The following is a 24,838-nucleotide window of genomic DNA, read 5'->3' as shown; positions in this document are numbered from 1 at the left end:
GCAAGTAAGAAAGGACGAGCACACTGGGTAGAAGGAACAGACGTAGGAAAAGGAGGGCAGGTGTGCAATTTCATAATCTGTTACCAGATCCACACAAAACTCAGTGTTGCTAACATGTAAGAGTAAAGACAGGACTGGAGACATAAGAGGCAGGGCCATTTCACCCCAATCTAGTGGTTCCAAACAGAACCCTTCGATGCACACAGGAATAACAGATGACAAGGAACCAGCAAAAGTGCCCAAAGAAGGAAGCAGGACAAGCATGTGCCAGCAAATGCAGGCTGGGGACATACTGAAAAGATACAGCATGGAGCTGGGAAACACTGCTAACAGATTTCCGTGAAAAAGAACTGCAAAAAGGGGATGAGGGAAGATAAGGGTGAAGGAATAAAGGATGGAAGCCCTCGGTGAACAAAAACGTAAAGAAGAACCTACAGCAGGGAATGAACACAGGTCTGCCTGCGTTCTTTCAACTAGTCAGCTGCAGAGAAAGCTTGCGAACGTTTCCCCCTGTGTCATTGCTGCACCGGGGAAGAAGATGAAGAGGAGACGAATAACGACGGAAAATAGATTAAGAAATGATCCACTGGTTCATTCATCCATTCGAGCTTTGTGGAAGTGTTTTGCTTTTGTTCCCTTTAATTTATTTTTCTATATATTTTGACTCCAAGATTTTGCTGGTAGAAGTCTGTTTCCAAATGTAACTCTGCTTGGTAGAATAGTCATGCTTTTCTCTCCTTTTAAAGGAATGTAACGCTTCTCAAACCAGGGTGTACATAGGAACTTGAAAATGAGGGAGGCTCCAGGAAAACGGCACGCTATTTTTACTTGGGAAATTATATAATTTAACTGGTAAAATTATAAGATTATTTTTATATTGAAGCTAGCAGCAAAAGTTGCTTGAATTCTTAAAATAAAGCAATCAAATTCTGTGGATAAAGCAGACAGCTTCAGGCAATGTCTCCATGGTTCCCAGCAGGGTGTTTGCTCTCTTCTGGAATAGGGATGTTTCCATGGAAAAGTCTGAAAACATGAAATGATCCACCTAAACATGCTTATAACATCTTGGAATGAATCATTTTATGAGATGAATGTACAAAGATACCTGGAATCTGAGGGAGTGAGACATAAACCATACATTGGCCAATGGCTTCTGTGTTGCACAGACTGGTCATTACTTAAAACACGAGGCAACTCTGAGACACTTGAAGATAGTCACTTAGGTTGCCTTCCAGCAGCAGGTGGCCCTTCAAACCTTTTAATCTTTCGAGTAGACCAATGACAAAGCTTAAGGACATTGAAGTAGATGCCCAGGTTTCTACCAGCAAAGTAGTAACACAGAAGAGCGAAAGAGTGTTATATTTATGAAGGCAAAATACTCTTTTAGAAGCATTGCACTTCTGGCGATGTTTTATTGTTTTTAATCAACGGACCTGGGGCTGAGAAGGTGAGCATCGTGATGAGTTCAGCCTTTACGATGTGCCATAATGCTCTGTAATACGTTTCAGGGGCATGCATTTCTTGGCCAGCTGGATGACACTCTCTGAACCTACAAGCTCATCCTAACACAATATCTTTTAATTTGAATAATGCTCTCTTGACTCTACACTTTTTTTAGCCTCTAAATAATTTTTTCCTTCTGTTTCCATTCCTCGGCTTTCATTCAATAGCATCTGTATTTTTCCTATTTGGCCCTCCTTGGCATGTCTCCATCATTTCTTTCCTTGGGAAGAGACAGGAGGTCAGCAGGCTGTTCATCTTAGATAACCTTTCCTAAGACGAAGGATAACTTAGGGGACACTGGGGACCCATCTACATGGGTCTATTAGTATCTGGAGAGAACCACCCACAAGGGAAGGTCCCTTCCCAGCGTCTCCAACACATATTCTCACCACTGAGCATGTGTAAACCATCACTTTGAGGGGAGCTGGCCAAGGAATGGAGTCACACGGAGGTGAGCTTAGAACAAACCCACAGGACAGGTTAAGCTCCGCGTCTGAACTGGCACAAGAACAGAGCTCCGTGTTCTGAAAACACTCAGCAGTGGAGTGTTGCCCTAAAGCTGGGGATGGGTGGGGGGCAGATCCAGTCACGCCAACTCACAGGCCTGGCTGGAGCAGCTGGGGCCCCTCTGCTTCCTGGCTACCTCCATGGAATTATGGGGAAAACAAAGGAGGAATGCTCTCCTAACAGCGAGAGGCTGTGCTCTCTCTCCCCTGGCTTGGCACACCACAAACGAACTGCTCCTTGGCTGTGAGGTCCCCACTGGGGAACAAAGGAACACGCACACTGAGAGCCACTCTCTCTTGTATTAATTTTCTCCCTAGGCCTGCCCGTCCTCTTCGTCCGCCCACTGTGAGGACCACAGCAGAAGCACTGACTCCTACCAGCACAGGGCGCTCATCCTTCCTCCTCAGGCAGAGAAAGAAAAGCCTCTGGTCTCTAGGTTTACATCAACTCGAAATGTTTTTGCCCCCCTCTCTCTCTTGCGATTTTCCTTTTCTTCCTCCCTCTCCTGACCACGGCCCTGAAAGATCTCTGGGCTTATCTTGTCCACCTTCCTCATATATTGGTGGGATCCAATCTCTCTGTAAAACAGTCTCCCAGCAGGAATATTTGGACCTGGGTAAAACTGCCCTGGTTGGATTCTGTCTCCTGCCTGAACCATTACTGCTGGTTCTCTGTTGACAAACTCCTGAGAAACGGCCCAAAGGAAACTGCTTTCCCAGCTGGGCGCCCCTTCCAGGCCCGTTTTGAGTCCACACCACTGCGGCGGAAACACTCTCTTTATCGTTCTTCTGTTTTACCTTGAAGAGATGATGCCACACACATTCAGCTTATTTCCTGTCGATGGACAAAGAATTTTCACTGAAGTCGAGGAAGCCCAACAACAATTGAATGGGACTTGCAAGCCTGGCTGTAGGTGACCCTCTCTCGACAGTAGCTTTTCTCCCTTGAGTTACCCCCAAGGATCTTCACTGCCTGGAGGTCTGCCGTATCCAACCAAGGACATCATTTTGAGGGCTCCCACAAGATACAGCGAGATCACATGTCTAGGCGACACCTGACATCTTTACCACCATTTCTCTATCCTCAAAGCATCTCTAACTAGGAAGATAGAACCCAAACCCCTTAGCACTGAGAATCCCCATCAACTCCACAATCCTCTCTTTGTCCCCCCCCACTAATTATGAATATTGCTATTAAGACAATACACAAAGCGCATACAGTAAAAGACAGGGCAGGCAAGAACAAGAACGAGCAAGATGAAAGTGACAGCAGCCACACAAAGTGGCATTGAGAGGAGAGAAAGACAAACACATTCTCTAGTCAAGTGGCCACAAACCCATTCAGGGACTGCCAGGCAACCTCAAAGGTAACATTCACCACCAATGGCAGGGAGGGTGTAGAAAGAGCAAAACCCAAGGAAGGAGAGAGATGGGCATTTGTGTGGAGGTAGGGAAATATGTCCCAGAACTCAGATACTAAAGTTCACTTGTGATTCCTTCACTGGATGCAAATTCCACTAATTCTCTTCGTTCTCATAAGTTCTCATAAGATTTTTTAAGACTCTCCTACCCAAATATATTTCTTGATAATCTCCCCATGAGATATACCCGAAATTTTTGTGTTTTAAATAAGTTCCTGCATCAAGTTGTATTTGGTGTTTTGAAAATACCTCTGTTTTGCCACTGGTTTGTACAATTCAATTTCTTCCAGACAAATTCCTTAGTTTGCTGAGAAAGCCCCTAAATGCCCTTTGAGCTTGAAATTTTACTGCCATCTACTGTTCATCCTTAAGAACTGCAACAGAATGAGGAGAAAGGAGTTTGAATTCTGTGGGTAAAGAGATGTGCAGAAACGAGCAAAAATGGGCAGTAAACCTGGGAAAAAATAGATTAAAAAAAGAGATGGCTTTGAAGGAACTAATGTTTAATGAGTTCATTCAATATGAGAACTTAACATCACACTTTTTATTACCTAAAATATGTACACTGCTGGAAAACACTTTAGCATTTTGAAGAAGACATGGAAAAATTTGTATATTAGACACAGTACAGTCACACAAATATAAAGAATGTGATACTTCACATTAGAAATCAGTATTTCCAATATAACTGCCTGCCTATTATCTAAAATGGGAACAAAAAAATAGCAAAGGCACGTTATTTTGAAATCTGCTCAGCCAGTAGGGAACGGCCTTTTAAAAAAAACTAAGCTGTGAAATTAAGAACAATCTAACAATAGCCAGTGGGAGAAGGGTTTTCAGGAACCACTATAAAGGACACATGGACAAAAACAGGGGGGAGGATGGAAGCAAGGGAGGGAGGTGGGTCCGGCTGGCGGTAGGGGTGGGGAGGGGGAGTGGTGGGGAGACAATGCAGATAACTGTAATTGAACTACTTTTTAAAGTAGTTAAAAAAAAAAAAAAACATGAACCTGCGGGCTTTGTTCTGGCGACCCTGGAGCCCAGGCCCACAGTGTCTGCTAAGACACGATCCTTCTGGAGTTTGTGAGTGTGGATTTTTTTCCCTTAAATTTGTCAAGGAACATGTATAAAGGACACATGGACAAAGCTAAGGTGGGGTAGGGTGGAGGGTGGGAGGGGGTGTGGCTGGGGGTTGGAGGGAGCGGTAGGGGGGAAATGGAGACAATTGTGCTTGAACAACAATAAAAAAAAATATAAACTTCTGGATCGTGGAGGCAAATCACGTGAGCACCATATTCAGTGTTAAGAAAGAAACTTACCACATTTTTTGGACTATAAGACACACTCCCACCCTCCAAATGTGGGAGAAATAATGGTTGTTAATACTGCTGTTGAGTTCAGTTTACATTTACATTGATGAAATATTATGTTATTCAATATTTTACCACTTTTTTTGCTTCAAAAAAATTTCCCCTATTTTCCTCCTCTAAAACCTGGGTGCATCTTATGGTCCAAAAAATATGGGGTATAGGAAAAGCCGTCTCACGTATCAGATGCAGGACCTGTACCAACTGCCTGCGGGCCCAGGGTACCCGAGCGAGGGCTTACCCAGAGTTCACTGTTTTTATGAAATCGAGTCAGAGGTTCTGAATCCAGCTCCAGAATATGGAAGAAAAGAAAGAAGAAAAAAAAAAAACTGGTGCAGTTGGAAGCTGCTTTGGCATCTCATCAGAAGGTAACTGCAGTACATTCCAGAAGTTCATATCACGCTCTCCCACCTCACCCACTTCTTGGCAGAGGGAGTTCATGCTCAAGACACTGGCCTGGGAAACAGAACCCAGAGTGTTTGTCTCTCCCCAATTCTCTGCCTAGAGACAGGAGAGCTTTCAAGAAATATTAGCATCAACAATCAAAACCAGGAAAGGCGTCAAGAGCAAAACAATAGATCTCATCATCTCATTAAAAAATGGTAAACTAATGCAAGTAGAGCCCAGCGATATTGAGAACAAAATGAAAATGAGCTCCACAGACTCTAGCTTTGAGAGTCACTTGTTTAATTCGATGTTGCAATAATTACGTGCTGCCCCGCGCTGTCCAGGAGTTGTGAGCAATGCTGAATTTAGAACGTTTCATCCCACATATAAGAGACCCTAAGGGACTCGTGGAGGGAGATGAATCACACAGGGTACTGCAGAAAACCGCAGGCCAGTACTGGCTGTAGTTGCTCCGATACTCGGCGATGAGCAGAAGAACCAGAAAAGTGAGAAGGGAAAATGTGGCTCTGCCTCCCTGCATTCTGAATAAGCCGTCTCTTCATGTCGTAGGTTTATGTCACGTCCGCTTTCATTAGTGTTGTGGGCTTGGGGCTCTGCAGAGGTTCCTGAGGGAAGTTCCACAAGCTTTATATTCCCGTCCCCTGCATCTCCCACTTGGAATGGCAGCAAAGACACTCCCTTCACACCTGAGCACACCCAGCAATTACTGGTCAGTGCCGTACAGCCTGAGATGCACAGGCAAATAGCTTGGGAAGGATTTCAAAATTATCATGCCCACTTTCAAATGACTCATCAAAGGCAGATACACTAAAATAAATAAACAAAAATAAAAAGACAAGAGTCCTGGTGGGAGTTTGAGAAAGAAGCCACAGGACTGATAGGTTGTGTCTGAGGCAAGTGGTCAGAGAGGAGAGGGGGCTGTCAGGAGGCCCTCGAAACCCTGAAGCAGACCTTTGAGTGTGGCGAGCGCTGGACTCCGGAGGAGGAGAGGAAGGGTAGGACACAGGCCCCACTAGGACCACCTTGCCCTCCTGGCCGTCCTCACCTGTGTTCCCTGAGGCCTCTGCCCCTTCTCTGTGGAGGTGGGGAGGGGAAAGTGTTAGGCAGCAGTGAGCTAACTCCTAGGTGACCTTTGGAGGATGCGCGGGGACAAAGGCCACCTTGGAAAGGTGAGCCCCAGGACCAGCGGTCAAGAGAGAGGACTTACTGCAGAAATATATCACAGGTAGATGCACCGAAGTCACAGTCAGGATAGAGTGTGGCTACTCCTCTCTTCTCTGATCACTAATGTTGAAAACACACATTTAGCTCAGACCCTGACAGGCATCGGATCTGAGCAATCGAGAGACAGCCTCCCTGCTTCCCTCCTGTTGCTGAAACCTGCTGAGGAAGCCCCTGTGGTGTGTCCAGAGAATATGCCCCCAGGGACACGGACTCCACAGGGTGAGACCTCTCAGAATGACACGGCAGTGGGCTTAATTTTGAATATTTGTCCCCTTCTAAAAAGGAAGGAAAGACCCCTCGTTTGAGTCTTCAGAAACTATGCCCCCTTCCTGACAGCATGGCCGTGTCCCCAGCATGCTCTGGGAGATGATTCTCACCATTTTGGACTAAATTTTAGCCCCAGTGCTTAGAAAAGCTGGACCCCCAAGAAGAGACACGTCTTCATTTTGTAGGACTACTGTTGCCTCCATCGACACCGAAATGCGTTCGCTCGGATCCCATGTAGCTTACCTGACTGTATGTCCACCCTGCCTGCCGAACTAATGGGACTGCAATGTCAGACTCCACCAACAGGCCCCTAACGAAGACCCAGGGACTGCTTCAGGGACGAGAGGACCAACCGCACAAAAAAGAATGCATGGTGACCCTGCTACCAGCACATGGCTGCTCACGGGGGACACAAAACAGGCCGAGTGCCCAAGTCCACACTGCCAGCATGGCCGCAGAACAACAGAAACATCGCCCTTCCTCTAAGGCTTGGCAGTGCTTGCTCTAAGTTCTGAATGGACAGGAAGATGAAGTTATAATTTTCCCAGTGTTAGAACACTGCTTAAATGGTTTTGTCACCAAAGCCATCACCTTTCTGCTAGCTTTGCTTAATGCCCTAGAGCGGCCAGTGCTGTGGGTAGGAAGGAGGTATGTCCACTGTGTTTTTAAAGGAGACTCCACTCAGCCCTGGAGAGGCCCTTTCTGCGGCTCCCTGCCTGACAGGCAACTCACGGAAGTTGCTGTTCTGACATGTGGTTTCTTTCTCCCCATGACATTTGAACTTTGAACCTCTAAAACCTCTTCGAACACTGAACATTATTGACATAACTGAAATAACCCAGAGACAGGCCAGCACGGTGCTGCAGCGGCCTCCAGACCGATCCCTCCTGTGGGTGTCCCCCTACCGTGTGTCCACGGTGCACCTATGCTGCTTCCTCACCCTCCCAGCAGAGTCCGCTCTCGCTGCCTGGGGAAACAGCAGCGTCTCTGGTCAGGGAGTCCGTGCACCTTCATGATTTAACTATGTGGATCCCCTGGATCGAGCAGATCCTTATTACAGCATGAAGTATATTGATGGTCCCACAGCCGAACAAAAATGCAGGACACTTCATAGCGTCTCGTGACAACTGCCCTGGAATTAGCACTGGGGTATCGATGGCGCGACACATAGACTTTCCCTTTTGGTTTATTGAGCCCCTTTTCTCTAGTACCCACTCTTCAGCCATTCCCCTGACAGGCCGGCCCCACTGAGTGTGGGTCAGTCGGGGTTTGGTGCGAAGTACTGCAGACACAGAACGAGCAGTCCGCAGTCTGTCCATCCCAGGAAGGCACAGGCTCTGGAGACAGACCCGAGCTACCTCTTCCTATTCACATATTCCTCAAGTGCGAGTGGGTGAGGCCACCGGGTTTCACCAGTGAGAAAAGAGAGAGGCTCAAGAGGAATAATATGGCCTCGTGTTGTAATCAGTGGCTAAACTTGGCAGTCAGAAGTGGAAGGGCAGAATTGCTTGTCATTTTAAATTGGGTAGGTGTTTAGTATTAGAACGCCTTGTTATTAGCTTACCTCAGCAAGTCTCCACCCCCTCCCCCCAATGCTGGTCAAAGTAAGATCTGGTGCATAAAGAATTCTTTCCTGGCTCTGTCAATAACTAACCTTGAAAATGGAAATGTAGCTCCATATTAGGGGGAAAGAAAAAAGATGTAGAGCTCCAATACACATAACTGTTTGAGGAGCAATTATAAAAAGAACAGAGGAAAGTTTCTCATTAAATATGCTGCACACATAAAGAGACAGAATATTATCAAGTGCTTGGCTAAAAGGAGAGAGTAACAACTTGAGGTAAGGCAGGGAGGAGAAGAAGAAAGGCACGTATCAGCTAAAAAGTAGCGTTGCCAGCACAAGCGATTAGCCGGGGAGAACAAGATTTACACCAATCAAAGGTAAGTTGGAACGGGATGCAATTATCTCCGTGAAACAGATGCAAAGGCCTGTCTCTATCCTGACAGCACCAACTTCATCTCTAAGACATCTTCCAGCAAAGTCCGCACCCCACTAAGGAGATTAATTTTCTCTCTCTTATCTGACTGCAATGTTGGAAGGATATTCCCACAACCCAGATCACTGCTCAAGAGTCTGTCTTCCTGTTGAGAACCTGGAGCTTTGACAACAGGCGCAATTATCTTTTTTACTAGGCAGGCCAACAGCTAATGTTCCAGGAAGAAGCTGGGCAAAGGAAGTGGCAGAAGAGAAGAGGGAGATGAAGCTGTATCGCTCCTGTGCTCAGCCCAGAACTTCTGAGGCTTTGAAAGGGGGAAAATTTCAGCACTATCTTCTTGATGGTTTTGAATTGTAGATGACACTAAAAAGGATATATATATATTTCAGTTTAAAGTATTATTAGGTATTTGGATTTCTCTAAACGACTTGCCAGTTCTATGAACTTTCTCAAGCACACATCAGCTGGAGTGATACTCAACTATCATTGAGTCCACTCAATTATTTCAAGTACATTCTGGTTTATATAATGATGAAATACAGAAACTTACCTCCTTCTGTGCAAAGGTTAAAAACGATAAGTATGAAACCCTTAAAAAAAGGCTTTTTTAGGCTAGCATTTTTTCATTAATCCTTTAAATGATCCTTCTTTTTATATAAAAATGCAAATGTGGATGGGGCAGAGAATTCTATTTCCTGTTGCCTCCAGAACACATCTTATGGTAAAAGATGTTAGATCCTATGAACTTCACATTCATTTTAGCTGGTGCCGAGTTGTGCTGTGTACACAAGTAAGTGTAGGGTCTGATTTCTACACCACCACAGGGCGTGTTGGACTATGTTTCAAATTCCTGTTAATGCAAAGGAGGCTACCCCACAAAGCTAAAAACAGATTTTTGCTAACAATGTCATATAAAGATTCTTGAAAAGTAACACATCATATGGAGCCCTATCTTCACAAATGCTTCCTACTACTAAGTGCTTTTATTTTTACATTTAGTTTTCAATTCATAGTATTCAACACAATCAGAGCCGCAAAAGGCCACTGCTTCATGTCTCCCACATCCACGTGCACCTGAGCATGTCTCAAACTGTTGTGCTCTTCAAAGTAAGGCCACGAAATCATCTGCAGACTCAACGGTGACTTAAGTGTCAACCGCACTGTCACAGCCCTGTGAAGACATTGTCTTGGATGTCTCCATCATGTGCAAATCATTTTTTATATTTCAGTGGCCTTTAAAAAAAGAAGACAAAGCAAAACCAAGTACATAATGACAAATCGCTTTTTTATTTGGACAAATAGCTCTTGTATTTTTCTTAAACTGTGCAAAGAATATTATATCTTCCTGGTACATAACTACATCCTTCATCATCGGATAGTACAGCCACTTGAATGAGCTGTACACTGTAAAGCTGCCAGTAGCTGATGGTATTATTGATTGTGTTGTATACTGTACTAAAGGTGAATTTGTACCCCTTCATTTCAAAAGTCATTGTGTTCTACTGCCTATGTCAGATTACTTTGAGATACATACATTTATTTTTTAAACTATATATTAGTTTTTAAAAGCCAATGCAATCCTAAGGCGGATGAACAAAGCTGGTGGCATTGCTTCCTGATTTTGAACTACATTACAAAGTTATAGGAATTCAATTCAATAATTTTTTAAAGCGATAGTAATTAAAACAATGTTGAATTGGAATAGGTATATATATATAAATGGGTCATAATAGACAGCCCAGAAATAAATCCATGCAGGTATGGCCAATTAACTTACGACAAAGGACCCAAGAATATACAAGGGGGAAAAGACAGCCTTTTTAATAAATGGTGCTGGGAAAATTGGATGGCCACATTCAGAACAATTAATCTAGGCTACTATCTCACAATATACACAAAAATTAACTCAAAATGGATTAAAGATTTGAATGTAAGACCTGAAACCATAAAACTACTAGAAGAAATTGTGGCCCGTAAACTCCCTGACATAGGTCTGGACAATGATTTTCCAAATCTGACACCAAAAGCAAAAGCAAAAAAAGTGGGACTACATCAAACCAAAAAGCTTCTTCGCAGCAAAGGGGACCATCAATAAGATGGAAAGGTAACCTACAAAGTGGGGGAAGATGTTGCCAAAATATATAAAGAACTCATATAAAGAACTCATTGAAAAAAAGAAAAAAACCAGGCAGATTTGAATAAACATTTTCCCAAAGAGAACATACAGGTTGCCAAAGCACATGAAAAGATGCTCTACATCATTAATCATGAAGGAAATGCAAACCACAAAATCACGAAAACCACAATGAGATATCATCTCACATCTGCTAGAACGGCTGTTATCAAAACAAGAAATTGCAAGAGTTGTTCAGAATGGGGAGAAAAGGGAGCCCTTCTACACTGTTTGCAAAATGTAAATTGGTGCAGCCACTATGGAAAACGGTGTGAAGGTTCCCCCCCAAAAATTAAAAATAGAACTACCCTGTGATCCAGCAATCCTACTTCTAAGTATTTACCTAAAGGAACCAAAAGCACTAATTCAAAAAACATCTGTTTCCCTACGTTCACTGCAGGATGATTTACAATAACCAAGATACAGAAACAGCCTAAGGCTCCACAGATGGATGTTCAGATAAAGAACTTGTGTTTAGGAATGTTACTTAGTCATAAAAAAATTAAAGCTTGCCATCTGCAACAACATAAATTGACTTCAAGGGCATTATGCTAAGTAAGTCAGAAAAAAAGACAGAGAAAGATAAATACCATTATCATCTCTCTTACGTGTGGAATCTGATATAGAGGGGCAGGCAAATGTAGGTGAGAACTCAGTGCCAAAGTGTGTTTGAGTACAGCAAGCAGACTACAGGGACGTGCAAATAGTGAAGGCAGGCAATGCGAGGACTGGACATTGGACCTAGGTGCACTGTGCCATTGTTCTTGAGTTAGTAAAGCTATTGTAATAATTATAACATGTGTGTCTTTTTTCATATGATCAACTCTAAACCTACTTCTGTCAAGCCCTACATGTAAAAAAAAAAACAAGCTCATACATACAGAGAACAGGTGGGTGGCTGCCAGAGGCGGGGGTCGAGGGATGGGAAAAGTGGGTGAATTGTTTTATCTTTTTTTTAAAGTTTAAATGAATTGAATAAAATACACAACAAAAGCCTCGATTTAGTGTTTTAAAAGTGATACCATTCATTGATGCTTAATGATCAGACCTGAAGAGATGTTTCCAAGAAATACAATAAAATTGAAGAAAGTGAAATCTGGAGAAAATAGTATCTGTTTCCTCTTGCTTCCAGAACACTCTATGCACATACCTATCGTGGCATTGCACTGATCAGTAGCAGCCAGAATAAATGCTTTACGTAAAGGGCCTCAAAGAGCCTTTTAGAAAGTATGTTCTTCGAGGACAATGATGATTTATTCTGCTTTGTATCTTCAGTATGCTCCTACCTAGAAGGTGCTCAATATGTATTTGCTTAATAAATGAATGGTTGAGTAAATGGCTCAGCCTGTTCCTTAGAATCTCAATGAGATGACAAGTCAGAGCAGACACATTATAGATCAATTTTTTGGTAACATTATCTCTGGTTAGAGACAGACATGGACTGCCTATTATAAAGACTGCATTAGCTGTGCTTAGCTGGTCAGGTAAAAGATACCTGCCTAGACACAGATTCTAGATTGAATACCTGCCTCTGGGTGGTTTACTGCCAGGGTCTTAGCCCTGTGGCAACGTGTTCTATTTCTACCCATCTCACCTTGACCTTAGCCCTTTCAGGCTTCGGACCTAAAGATACTAAGAGAAGTGCATCTCCTTTAGTCAGTTTTGAGGGTTTCGCTTAAAGCACAACATATGAGAACTGGAGCCCTGACTGGTGTGGCTCAGTGGGTTGGGCGTTGCCCTAAGGGTCAAAGGGTCACTGGTTTGATTCCCAGGCAGAGTGTGTGCCTTGGTTGTGAACCAGGTCCCCCACTGAGGGCATGTAAGAGGTAACTGATCAATGTTTCTTTTGCACATTGATGTTTCTCTCTCTCTCTTCCTCCCTTCCCCTCTGTCTAAAACCAAGTAATTTTTTAAAAAGAACTGGAAAAGATTATTCTTATTTAGAAATTAAAAAATACTCCTTAGTCCCTTTACCTGCTTTCTTTTAACACATCTGACTCACAGTTCAGACTGTGCTTTCCTCAAAAATAACTTGAAAAGAATATATCACAGTTTTCAGTGAGTGCCTTTAAAAAATATAATCTCATAGATCCTAAAGTTGAAAAAACTCTTCCTTAGGACTCAAATCAATTCTCTCTGCTAAAATTTTAGTTAGTTCCTCCCTTATTAATCTTCTGCCAAAATGAAATATACCCTTTGAATTAATCGTGGTGGTACAATTAATGGTAAGGGCAAACATCTTTCTAGAATCATAGTATTTTAGGTAGAACTTCCTTAGACACTGAAAATGTTTTCTGAACTCAAAGACAAATTGATTATGGTCATATCAGTTATAATGTACATTAACCACCTCTTACCAATTTATTTTAAAATTGATTCTTAAAGATTAGTTTTACTGTGTTCCTCAGTTCTGAAGACTCAATGTGTTGTAAATCCTATATTGGAATTACAGTCTCTCCTAGAAGACCTGTGTGTAAGTGGTATCTCTATATTATACATAGACATAGATTTTTTTCCCTAGAACGTCATGATGTTTCTGTATGGAATTATAATATAAATGCAACCAGTGCCAGTAATAACAGAGACCTAATTCCCTCAGTTTGTTTATTCTGTCTCACCCTCCCTGAAGTAGGAGTGAGGTTGATGAATCTAAAAAAACCAGAGTTTAAAACTATGAGAACACCCCGAGGAGACCCAAAGGGATTGGGTCAGGTCGAGTTTGGAGGAGAAAGGGTACCTTGCGCAGACTGACTGCCACGGAGGCAGAGTGTATTGGTGAGAGCACCACAGTTACAATTCTCTCTGTCCCCCACATGTATTTTTTAATGAGTTTTCTCATAACTTTGTCTCTCTTATTTACCTCTGAAACGAATCGGTTTTTAAAGTTTATTCTTGGTCATCTATTTTGTTGTTGTTTTATTCTCCCTGCTATTGATTTCTGTGTTTATCTCTATTGTTTAACTCTTCTGTCTTTTTTATCTACTCTGAAATTCTTTTCTCTGGCTTATCAAATTGAATGTTTTATTTGTTTGCCATCATTTTTCTCTTGATAAATGAAGTTAGAGCCATAAATCATTCTGTGAATTCTACTTTCGTGGTTTCCTGCTAATTAATCTGGTAAATAGTAATTTCAATTCCAAAAATTAAAGATTTCCCTTTTGATTTTTTTATATAGGGGTTTATTTAACACTGTGAGTAGGATGTTCCTACTTTTTTTAACACACAATTCACCTGCTCCTATCTCCATGTTGGCTGGGACTTTTAGGCTGAAAACTACAGATGCTGGTTGTACCTAGAATATTGCACTAATTCTTCAGGCCCTCTGCACACTCTGATTCCCAAATATTCCCAATGGGAAGGTAAATTTTGCAATACTGAGTAAAGTTGACATTTCACGTATACCTTGCAACACAGAAGGATACATATAGCAGGATCTTTGTTGTGCTTCTTAAATAATAAAATATTAGAAATCAATATCAAAATGGATAACTAAGTTATGCCATGTTTATGATGTAATATTCTATACCAAATCAATTGGTTTATAATTCACATATCAATATGAATAAATTTTAGAAATATGATGTTAAATGAAATGGCAAGCTCTAAAAGTGCACACATTATAAGATATGGCGATGGAAAGCAGAAAGATAAAACAAAACAAAAAAACCCATAAAACAACACACATTTTTAAACTGCCCTGTGTCATTTATGAATTGAAAGGAAGACTTAATGTAAATAACATAAAACTACAACTCAATAATCAGGATGGTTGGCATATAGCACCTTTCACATCATTTTGTACATATTTAGATTGAAGCATTTGACTATATATTTAATAACTTTAAGTTTATCATTATTTTTGTTTCAATCTCTTTTTTAAGAGCAAAATACTTGCTTTAAAATTAATTCTCAACCCTATTTACTTTTGGTTTAATCTTTAGTCATATATACATATGGAACATATGTCATCTCCCTATATTTTTCGCTTAGCAAATGCTGAAAAGAATAATAGAAACCAAAATAAAGGTTTCTGGGGCCCTGGGGCTCTGGGCCCCTGGCCTTGTTTGGGCCCTTTGGGAAGATCTTGTGGCACAGGGCAAATAGTGTGGAGCTGGACGTCAAGGCGACCGACCGTGTTCCAGCCACTGCTCTCACCCTTGTTATCCTGGGGGACCAAGATGAATCTGTTAATCCTTGTGAGTCTCGGTTTATCTGGCTGCTAATCAATGGTGAGATATACATTCTGTTGAAAGAAGTAAGGATTATTTAACCATGGTGCAAAGCAAGTGGGAGGTATTCTATCAATACTCATTGTTGACATTAAATCATATATGATAACATATTTATATGTATGTAGTTGCATTATTCCATAACTGCAATTATACCCATTTACATCTGTGATGACCTCTGAAGGAAACGAGATGTTCTTCCTAAGGAATTACTACACACAATAAAAGTTTTTAAAAAGAATTCATAGACAGGACTTCTGCCAAGATGGAGGCATAGGTGGATGTGCCGTGCCTTCTCACGCAACCAAGTTTAGAGACAACTAAATATTAGCAACAGAAAACACAGCCAGAACACGGAAAATTGAACTTTTCGGAAGTCCGTTAACAACAAATTCTTCAGCCTGACCGGTAAGGGGCGAAACCAGCGGCGGGTGAAGCGGGATTGCACAGGAGGTCTCGGTCAGCCGGACTCAGGCACGGAATCCAGACGCTCAGAATCTAGGCGCAGGGTTGGACCTAGTGAGCGACCGAGCCAGCCACCAGGGGAGCGACCGCGGGGGAGACAGCGGGGGAGCAGTGCTGTGCGTTGACTGTGGTCGCGCATTTGTGTGCGGGCGGACAGGCGAGGGAGTGGGCCGTTGGACCCGGGCCGGCGGGTCCCCGGGGCAAGCGGCAGTGGAGGGCGCCACCATTTCCCCGCTCTGACCCCACCTCCACATACAGCGTCATAACCCAGCGACTCTGAGTGGCCCGGCCCAGGTGAACCACCTAAGAGGCTAATCCTCACCCAGCTGTGAGAAACAACAGAGGGGGTCGCCATTTCCCCGCTCTGACCACGCCCCCACATACAGCATCACAACCCAGCGACCTGGGAGTCCAAGGCACCGCTTCTCACACTTAAAGGGCCTGAACAGACCAAAAATGTTGCAAGATCTCAAAGCCCCAGAGCCCATAGATCTAAGCGATGAAGAAATAGCAAAACTCTCAGACGCATAGTTTAAAACACTGGTCATCAGGATCCTCACAGAACTGGTTGATTATACCGACAAATTAGACAAATATATGAAGGCGAAACTAATTGAAATGAATGGAATTGCACAGGAAACCAATAGCAATGAAAAGGAAACTGGGACTCAAATCAATGGAGTGGACCAGAAGAAAGCAAATAATGGCCAAACAGAAAAGAGTCAAGAAGCAAGAATTCAAAGAAATGAGGAGAGTCTTAGGAATCTCCAGGACATCTTTAAACGCTCCAACATCCGAATTATAGGGGGTACCAGAAGGGGGAAAGGCACAGCCACCAGTGGAAAACTTATTTGAACAAATAATAAAGGAGAATTTCCCCAATCTGGCAAAGGAAATAGACTTCCAAGAAATCCAGGAAGCTCAGAGAGTCCCAAAGAAGTTGGACCCAAGAAGGAACACACCAAGGCACATCATAATTACATTAGCCAAAATTAAAATGAAGGAGAGAAGCCTAGTAGCAGCAAGAGCTAAGGGGACAGTCACCTACAAAGGAGTCCCCATCAGACTGTCAGCGGATTTCTCAAAAGAGACCTTACAGGGAAGAAGGGGCTGGAAAGAGGTATTCCAAGTCATGAAATCTAAAGACCTACAACCAAGATTGCTCTATCCAGCAAAACTTTCATTTAGAATGGAAGGACAGATAAGGTGCTTCTCAGATAGGATCAAATTCAAGGAGTTCATCATCACCAAGCCCTTATTATATGAAATGTTAAAGGGACTTATCTAAGAAAAAGAAGTTAAAGAAACATGAACAGTGAAAGGACAACAAACTCACAGTTATTAACAACCACACCTAAAACAAAAGCAAACTAAAAGGACAGCTAGATCAGGAGTGGAAACATAGAAATGAAGATCTCAAGGAGGGTTAGCAACAGGGGAGTGGGAGGAAGAGAAGGGGAGAGAAGGTACAGAAAATAAGTAGCATAGACAGTAGACAGAAAATAGATGGAGGGGCAAGAATAGCATGGGAAATATAGAATCTAAAGGAACTGAGACACATGGTCATAAACTAAAGGGGGGGTAATGGTGGGGATGGGGGAGTAGGGTGGAGGGGAATGAAGGGGGAATAGAACAACTGTAACAGCATAATCAATAAAAAATTTAAAAAAAAGAATTCATAGACAAATTGGGGTAGGAAATAGCATTTACATTTTTAAAGAAGTAATTTTGGAGAAAACGAGCCTTTTCATGCGCACGTATGCTGTGAGTCAAACAGAGTGGGGGTTGCTTGTCTCTGCCCCACCATGTCCGATGTTCGGCTGGAGAGACTCAAAGGCTAGGGGTGAATGCTCGAATGTTACTTTGTTTTCTGAGTGATTGGACAGAAAAAAAAATTAAACAAGTTCAGCTGCCCTCCTGTATTTAAGAGCTAAGGTAGTATAGTGGCAAGGAAAACAGAGAGCTGCCAATTGAAGATCAATAAAACATTCAGAGAAATCCCTGAAAAGATAATATAACCCAAATAAAAATAAGAGTTGATGTTTAGATAGTATTTAAAAAACTTGGCTGTTATATAAAGTGGTACATTTACTTGTGATTCATGGGAAGAATGTTTATTTTTTTAGAAACAATAACTTTGCATATCATGACACATACATTAATTAGCATATGTAGAAAAATTAGGGCATGGGAAACTAGATTGAGATCACACTCTACGTTTTTGATAGCCAGTGTATAAGAACAACTAAAACACTCATCGGGTTTGTCTAGGCTTAATTTCTATTTATGCTGCTAATTAAAACTCCAATTTTCAAGCAAATCTGCCCACAGCTAGGTGGACACTTTTTAAAACCATTAAAGGGTATCTGACTCATCCAGGTTCACAAGCCTCAGTTCTGTATAAAAAAGAAATAGAAAAACACCCTGAATTGTAAGCAATCAAAATACCATCAGAAACTAACAGCATGGTTTAATTACAGAGAAAAATCCATAGTCATATACTTTTTCCTTTCCACTCTTCACACAACCAAACGGGAAACAAAAAGTAGTATAGAAAAGCAATTAAAATGAAGTCTAAGTACAATGAAACATTAGCTTCAGATTTCTCATTTTTCTCTCCTTTGCCATACAGAAATTGCTTCCTCTCTCCCTATTAAAATAATGTATTGCGCGAATCCAGTGTACGGGGCCTGGCGGGTTCCAAACCCAGGATTGGACCTGGTGAGCCGCCGAGCAGCCCACCGGGGGAGCGACACAGTGGGGGAGGCGGTGGCAACGAATTGACTCTGGTTGCGCGAGTGAGGGAGTAAGCGGTTGGACCAGCCCGGCGGCGGCGGCGGCGGCGGCCATTTCCCGCTCTGACCACACCCCCACATACAGCGTCACAACCCAGCGACCTGGGACTCCAAGGCGCCGCTTGTCCCACTTAAAGGGCCAGAACAGACCAAAAATGTCGCAGGCAGAACTCAAAGCCCCAGAGATAAATCTAAATGACGAAGAAATAGCAAAACTCTCAGATGCACAGTTTAAAACACTGGTCATCACCTTTCTCACAGATTTGGTGGATTACAGCCACAAATTAGAGAAACATATGGAGGCTAAATTAAGGGAAATGAATGGAATTCCACAGGAATCCATAGAGATGAAAAGGAAACTGGGACTCAAATCAATGCAAGGGTCCAGAAGAAAGCTAATAATGGACAAGCAGAAAAGAGTCAAGGAGCAAGAATTCAAAGAAATGAGGAGAGTCTTAGGAACCTCCAGGACATCTTTAAACGCTCCAATATCCGAATTATAGGGGTACCAGAAGGGGGAAAGACACAACCACCAGTGGAAAAACTATTTGAACAAATAATAAAAGAAAATTTCCCCAATCTGGCAAAGGAAATAGACTTCAAGAAATCCAAGAAGCCCAGAGAGTACCAAAAAAGTTGGACTCAAGAAGAAACACACCAAGGCATATTATAATTACATTAGCCAAAATTAAAATGAAGGAAAGAATCCTGGAAGCAGCAAGAGCTAAGGGGACAGTCACCTACAAAGGAGTCCCCATCAGACTGTCAGCGGATTTCTCAAAAGAGACCTTACAGGCAAGAAGGGGCTGGAAAGAAATATTCCAAGTCATGAAATCTAAAAACCTACAACCAAGATTGCTCTACCCAGCAAAACTTTCATTTAGAACGGAAGGACAGAAAAGTGGGGGGGGAAGAGGGGTGTGGTAGGGGGGAATATATGGGGGGGGAGGGGGAATAGGTACTAAAAAAAAAATAATTAAAATGTGCTTGCCTTTTCAGTTAACCCTAGACTTCTAAGGAATCTTAGTAATCTTATTTCATAAAAATAGTAAGATTGCATGGTTATTGGGCCATTGTCCCTACTCGATGAGGACCTTGGATCAGACTGGAAACCAGCCTAATTTCATGAATTGTAATAAACTTGCATAACCTCTAAAACAGGGTGATAGACTTGAAGTCAAACCTCATGTGTGACCGAGTGTGGCTGTGACCCCAGATTGCACCCAGCACCTGCTTCTGCAAGGAGGACTAATAAGAGGGAGGGTCCACTGGACACACATGTACCAATCCCGTTGTGAACTCCAACAGATCTCTGATCAGACCCTGATCAGACCTCAGAAGAAAGCACACCTACCACTCTGATCCGTGAACAAATAAATGCTGAATCTACCACATGAGTGGCATTCCACTTCAGCCACCAAAACCTGCTGGTAGCCTTCCACAGAGCACACACCTGCAGGCTCAGGACTGGGCACAAAGGAAACAGCTGCAGCAGCACGTGGGCACGTTCACACAATGACAACTATATGTCACTTCCAAACTATTCATGGTCACTCGCATGCATGTCTTCATGATGTGATCAGCACAGAAATGCCTGGCTTCCGGTGAACCAGATACTGCTGGGGGCGAAAATGTTTACAGATCCACATGAAAGGTCTCCGTGCAGCTCATGAGCAAGAGAAATGGAGAGCAAAGCTCCATGGGGAGCTTGGGTGGAGAAAAGTGAGAAAGTGAGTCAAGTGAATAAAACATCAATCCACAGGGTGAGACAGCCACGAGACAGCATGCACAGCACTGAAAAGAGAAGCTTTCCCACTGGTGAAGACCCCACGCGATGCTCTCCCAGGAATCACAGTAGCACACAGAAGAAGAGAGAGAACTCTTACTGGAGCCCACGGGAGTGGCTGAGATCTTTCAGATCCGCGTCCTCATAATACGGAGTGATCATGCCCACTCCACTATCACTCAGCATGCGTTTCCGTAGCGCAGGGTTCCACCAGTCTGACATTCTGAGAGAGAGAAGGACACCAGACTTGTAAGCAAAGTCAGCCACACGACCCACTCTGTGCTTTCTCAAGACGATTCTTGTGTCTAATGCGAGACAGGAGATTCCTCTTCACTGAGTATTTATTTACTAGGAACGTCACATTTATTATTGCATTTAATTTGCTTGACTGTCATGAACTATTTCTATGATTCTTCCCTCTTTACAGATGAGAATTCACATGAATTTCAAGACGAAGTCATGTGGAACGTTAACAGAAAAGAAGTAATGGAGCCTGATGCAGGAATGCGGATTAGAAGATGACAAAGCCCATCGTCGTGCTCAGTCACTGCTGCACTGCTCCTGGTTTTGTCCAGTGTGAGCCACTGATTAGAAATAAGGAAGGAATGACTTAAATACTTATAGGGTCTCAGGCTAATTTATTTGTGGAGCTAGAGTTAGTAGAGGTCTAACTCAGGACAAAGCCATTTCTTTTGGCCAGGAGTTGACCAGGGTGAGCTTGGGTTCCCTCTTATCAGATCAAGGACTGATCAGATCAAGGATGTGAATCACCCCTTTGCCCAGATTGGATGGGGCGGGAGGCCATGTAGACTCTAGTACCTACTGCCTCTGCAGCAGGACTCAGCATCTCACTTGTTTTCCCCACGACTAACAAGCTTGATTTATGGTACATGGACTGTGAGAGTGGCCTTCTCCGTTGCCTCCTGGAACATCCAGAGTTATGTTAGACCAGCCTTTGAACCTGTTGGCTTTCCCTTCATGCCAAGACAACTCCAAGACGCTAGCTCTGGCTTCTAAACACAGATATGTATCTGTTTCATCCCATGACTCCTGTCTTCTTTTGATGACACACAGACTCAGTTTATACCACAGACATCAGCGGGCCCTGGCAGAGTGGGAGTTCTCTCACGTAGCAGCAAGGGTCAAACAGACTACAGAAGGGGGTTAAACAGGCACAAGGGTTACTCAAGTGAGTAGCTTTGTTTATAGCAAATAGATATGTGTGCATGCTTTGTGTATGCTATTTGAACGCACATGTGTGCTTTCAACTATTTAGCTTCTCTAAGTTCATTAGACTTCAGAGGGCAGAGATTTTGGTCTGTTTTGATTCTGGTGCTCTTGTTCCCCAAGGGCTTACTCTAGTACCTGACACATAAAAAGCTCTAAATAAATACTTTTGAATTCTTGAAATAATCTAGAAATGCCAATACCATTCTAGTCATTCAATGTAGAGGTTAAATTCATGGGCCCAGGCATCAGAAAACCTGGAACTACCTCTCGGTTTTTCCATTCATTTTCTGTGCAATCCTGGACAAGTTACAAACCTTCTAGGCACCAATTTTTTTAACTATGGGTTTAGGACAATAATAGTAGCAAACTAGCAGGGTCATTGAGAAATGATGCTGAAGATGATTTTAATAACATAGTATTTAATGAGTTTCTTCTCAAGTGCCAAGGACTATCTGAAATGCTTCACATGCATCAACTCTTACTCTCTGAGCAATTCTATACATAGCTATTATTATTCTAATTTTACTGATGAGGACACCAGCATAGATCACTTACAATGATGAAGTCATTATGGAGTGGTGGTAGGAATATAGCAAAGGCATTCAGTACAGTATGTGGCTCATAAGTGTTGGCATGTGATAGTTATTATTACACAATCTATATGCCTCAGGCCACCTAGATAGAGCAAAAAAGGAGGAGGAAGAGGAAGAGGAGAAAAATAATTGTCAAATCAGCCATGTCAATTGTTATTTGGCTAATGCAGGTATTGAAGATATATATGCACAAATGCAAACACTGGCAATTTCTAGTTTGTCAGACAGTGTGGGCATGGTGGATAAAGTGGGCTCAGACTTGACACAAACCTGGATGGGAAAGAGCATTTATTTCTACAGAACCATTTACAAGGCAGACTGATGATGAAACCCACCATTCAACCCTGGCAAAGCACAACCAGAACTCCTGTGCAGTAGCCCCAACTTGGCTGTGGTTTCACTTTCTTTGGCTTCAGTCACCTGTGGTTGACCTTTGTTTGAAAATACTACATAAAAATTTCCAGAAATAAACAGCTTATAAGTTTTAAATGTCCTGCCATTCCGAGTAGCCTGATGAAGTTTTATGTCATCCCCCTCTGTCCACCTGGGATGTGAATTATCCCTCTGTCCAGGGTCTCCATGCTGTGTTCACTATCTGCCCATTACTCACTTAGTGGCTGCCTGTAGCAGTTATAACACTGGTTACAACAGAGGGAGGGAGGGAGGGACAAAGAGAGGGAGAGAGGAAAAGACAAAGAGAACGTTCACCTAACTTTTATCATAGTACGTTGTTGTCATTGTTCTGTTTTATTATTAGGTATTATTGTTTTCGAGCTTTTATTGTGCCTACTTTATAAATTAAACTTTATCATAAGTATGTATATACAGGAAAAAATGTAGTATGTAGAGTTTGATACCATCGCAGTTTCGGAAATCTCCTCTGTGTGTGTGTGTGTGTGTGTGTGTGTGTGTGTAGGGGGGTGCTGAATAATATCCCCCACAGATAAGGAAGGCACTTCTGTATTTTCAAGTAGTTTGATGTCATTAGAAAGGTCAGTTCCGAAGCCAAACAAGACACAGACGGCACCCTTTGGCTGGTGTCACCGCCACACGGCCAGCGGAGGCACACACACACTCACCCTGAAGCTTGCTCCACCACCAGATCAGGCATTCCTGGTGGTGTCCCCGCCTGCTGTGACAACACCATATCTGGGTCCAGAATAAAAACCTCATCTTGGGAAATCTCCATCACAAAGTGCAAATGTTCCTAAGGGAGAGAGAGAAGTCTGTCAGATGATTGACAGGACGTTCAAATCTGTCGTCTGCAGCCTAACAACACAAAGTGACTTGGTCTTGAAGAATAATGAAATTCTGTGACATATCAAATGACCACAGTGGCTTTTCAAAGGCCTGACCAGTGGATGTCTCTCCCTGAGGCAACATCCTAGCAAGAGTCTGGAGAGGGAGAAACGTGAATCCTGCTTGGCTTGAGTTCCTAGTTGGCCAGGATCTCATTAGGTATAACCAAGTCTTGCCTCTTCTTCCCTAAAACTATCATAGGGGTGACACACACATGGAACCAGCATGAGTAGACAATTACCTGGACTTCCACCCCCAGGACCTGGTCAAGGTTAACCAGCACAGTTAACACTGGTTTCATCACTGGATTCCACACTGTGCTTTCATTTTTCAGGGGAATTTGGACACTGAGAACACGTGTCATCATTAGGCATAAGCACGTCATTTTCTTATTACTGAACTCTGGGACATGGTGAGTTGAAACTAAGTGGTCTAGATATCCACTTGAGGTCTCAAACTGTAAAAGGCATACAATTTGACTAGGAAGTGGTATTTAAAAGTAGCAGTGTGAATAAAAATTTGAAGTGTGGCCTGCTGATAATATTTACCAGTCTCATTATCTTTTGCACTCATTTAAAAGGTCAAGTCATATTATCTTCAGTCTACAAATCATAAAGCACAAGACGACAAATAAAAAGGTATAGCTTAGTCAAAGGATACCATTCTAAAATGTATACATGTTTCTGTTTTCTGTTAGAAAAATTTGTAGGATTAGCTATCGATAAAGCATAGTCACTAGGGAATTTTTTACTTTCACAAGCAGGCACAAAAGAACTTACCTGAGATCTGTCTATTCGATAAAAGCGATCAGCAGAAGTTGCTAGGAAAAAAAGAAGTATATGGCATTCAGAGTGGTCTGTGACCTGGCACTCAATTTGCAACCTTCTGTCCTACCACGTCAATTGGAAGCCTTCTATTCCAGGCATGTGGATCACTGCAGCCCCTAAATCTACTAAGAAAACCTAGGTAATTCCACAGCTTTGCTGCTAATATCTCACTGCTTAGAAAGCCCTGCCTCCCCATCGCATCTGCTAACCTAAACCTTACTTGCCCTTTAAGGACCAACTGGAACGTTCCCTCCTCCGTGAGACCTCCCTCAGTCCCGTGCCCCCTACCCTGAAGGAACTCACTGTTTCTACCTCTCTGCATTTTGTTTATACTCCCTTCACAGATAACCACAAGACTAAGGCATCTGCCGCTTCAAAGGTCTGTGTTGCCCTTATTCTTTTGTCTCCAGATATTAGGACCTTAAACAGACCTGGGACTCCATGTGTATTTATTAAGTAAATAAGGCTAGGAAAAAAAACAAAAACAAAAACCACTAGGTAGCCAGACTTCCCAAGAGAGTGATTCTCATTTTGGAAAAGATCTTGAAGAGGCAAGGCCAAGGACCACATCTGGTATCGAAGGAATAATTTCACCTTAAAAGTCAGTCCCTAAGCTATGTCTGGAGAAAGTCAAAATAGCAATAAACAAACAAATTTTATTTATATATAAATATAAATACATACATACATATATATATATACACATACATATTATATATATATATATATAATTTAAGCATTTGTAAAA

At 42.5% G+C, this 24,838-nt stretch overlaps 1 protein-coding gene across 1 annotated transcript in view; it reads right to left on the bottom strand.

The window, feature by feature from the left end:
• The window catches only part of DGKI (diacylglycerol kinase iota), a 309,526-nt gene that overhangs the window by 42,632 nt on the left and 242,056 nt on the right, over positions 1-24,838 (bottom strand). The window contains exons 26-28 of the mRNA XM_053657112.1: positions 24,043-24,083; positions 23,044-23,171; positions 20,242-20,364 (exon numbers count right to left, since the gene is read on the bottom strand). Coding sequence (XP_053513087.1) covers positions 20,242-20,364; positions 23,044-23,171; positions 24,043-24,083 — 292 coding nt within the window. The remainder of the gene's footprint in view (positions 1-20,241; positions 20,365-23,043; positions 23,172-24,042; positions 24,084-24,838) is intronic.

The sequence above is a fragment of the Artibeus jamaicensis genome, unplaced genomic scaffold, assembly GCF_021234435.1.
Source record: "Artibeus jamaicensis isolate MK-2021 breed Jamaican fruit bat unplaced genomic scaffold, CSHL_Jam_final scaffold_3307, whole genome shotgun sequence".
Taxonomy (NCBI): domain Eukaryota; kingdom Metazoa; phylum Chordata; class Mammalia; order Chiroptera; family Phyllostomidae; genus Artibeus; species Artibeus jamaicensis.
Note: the sequence above shows the minus strand (reverse complement) of the source record. Positions and strands in the feature narration are given on the sequence as shown.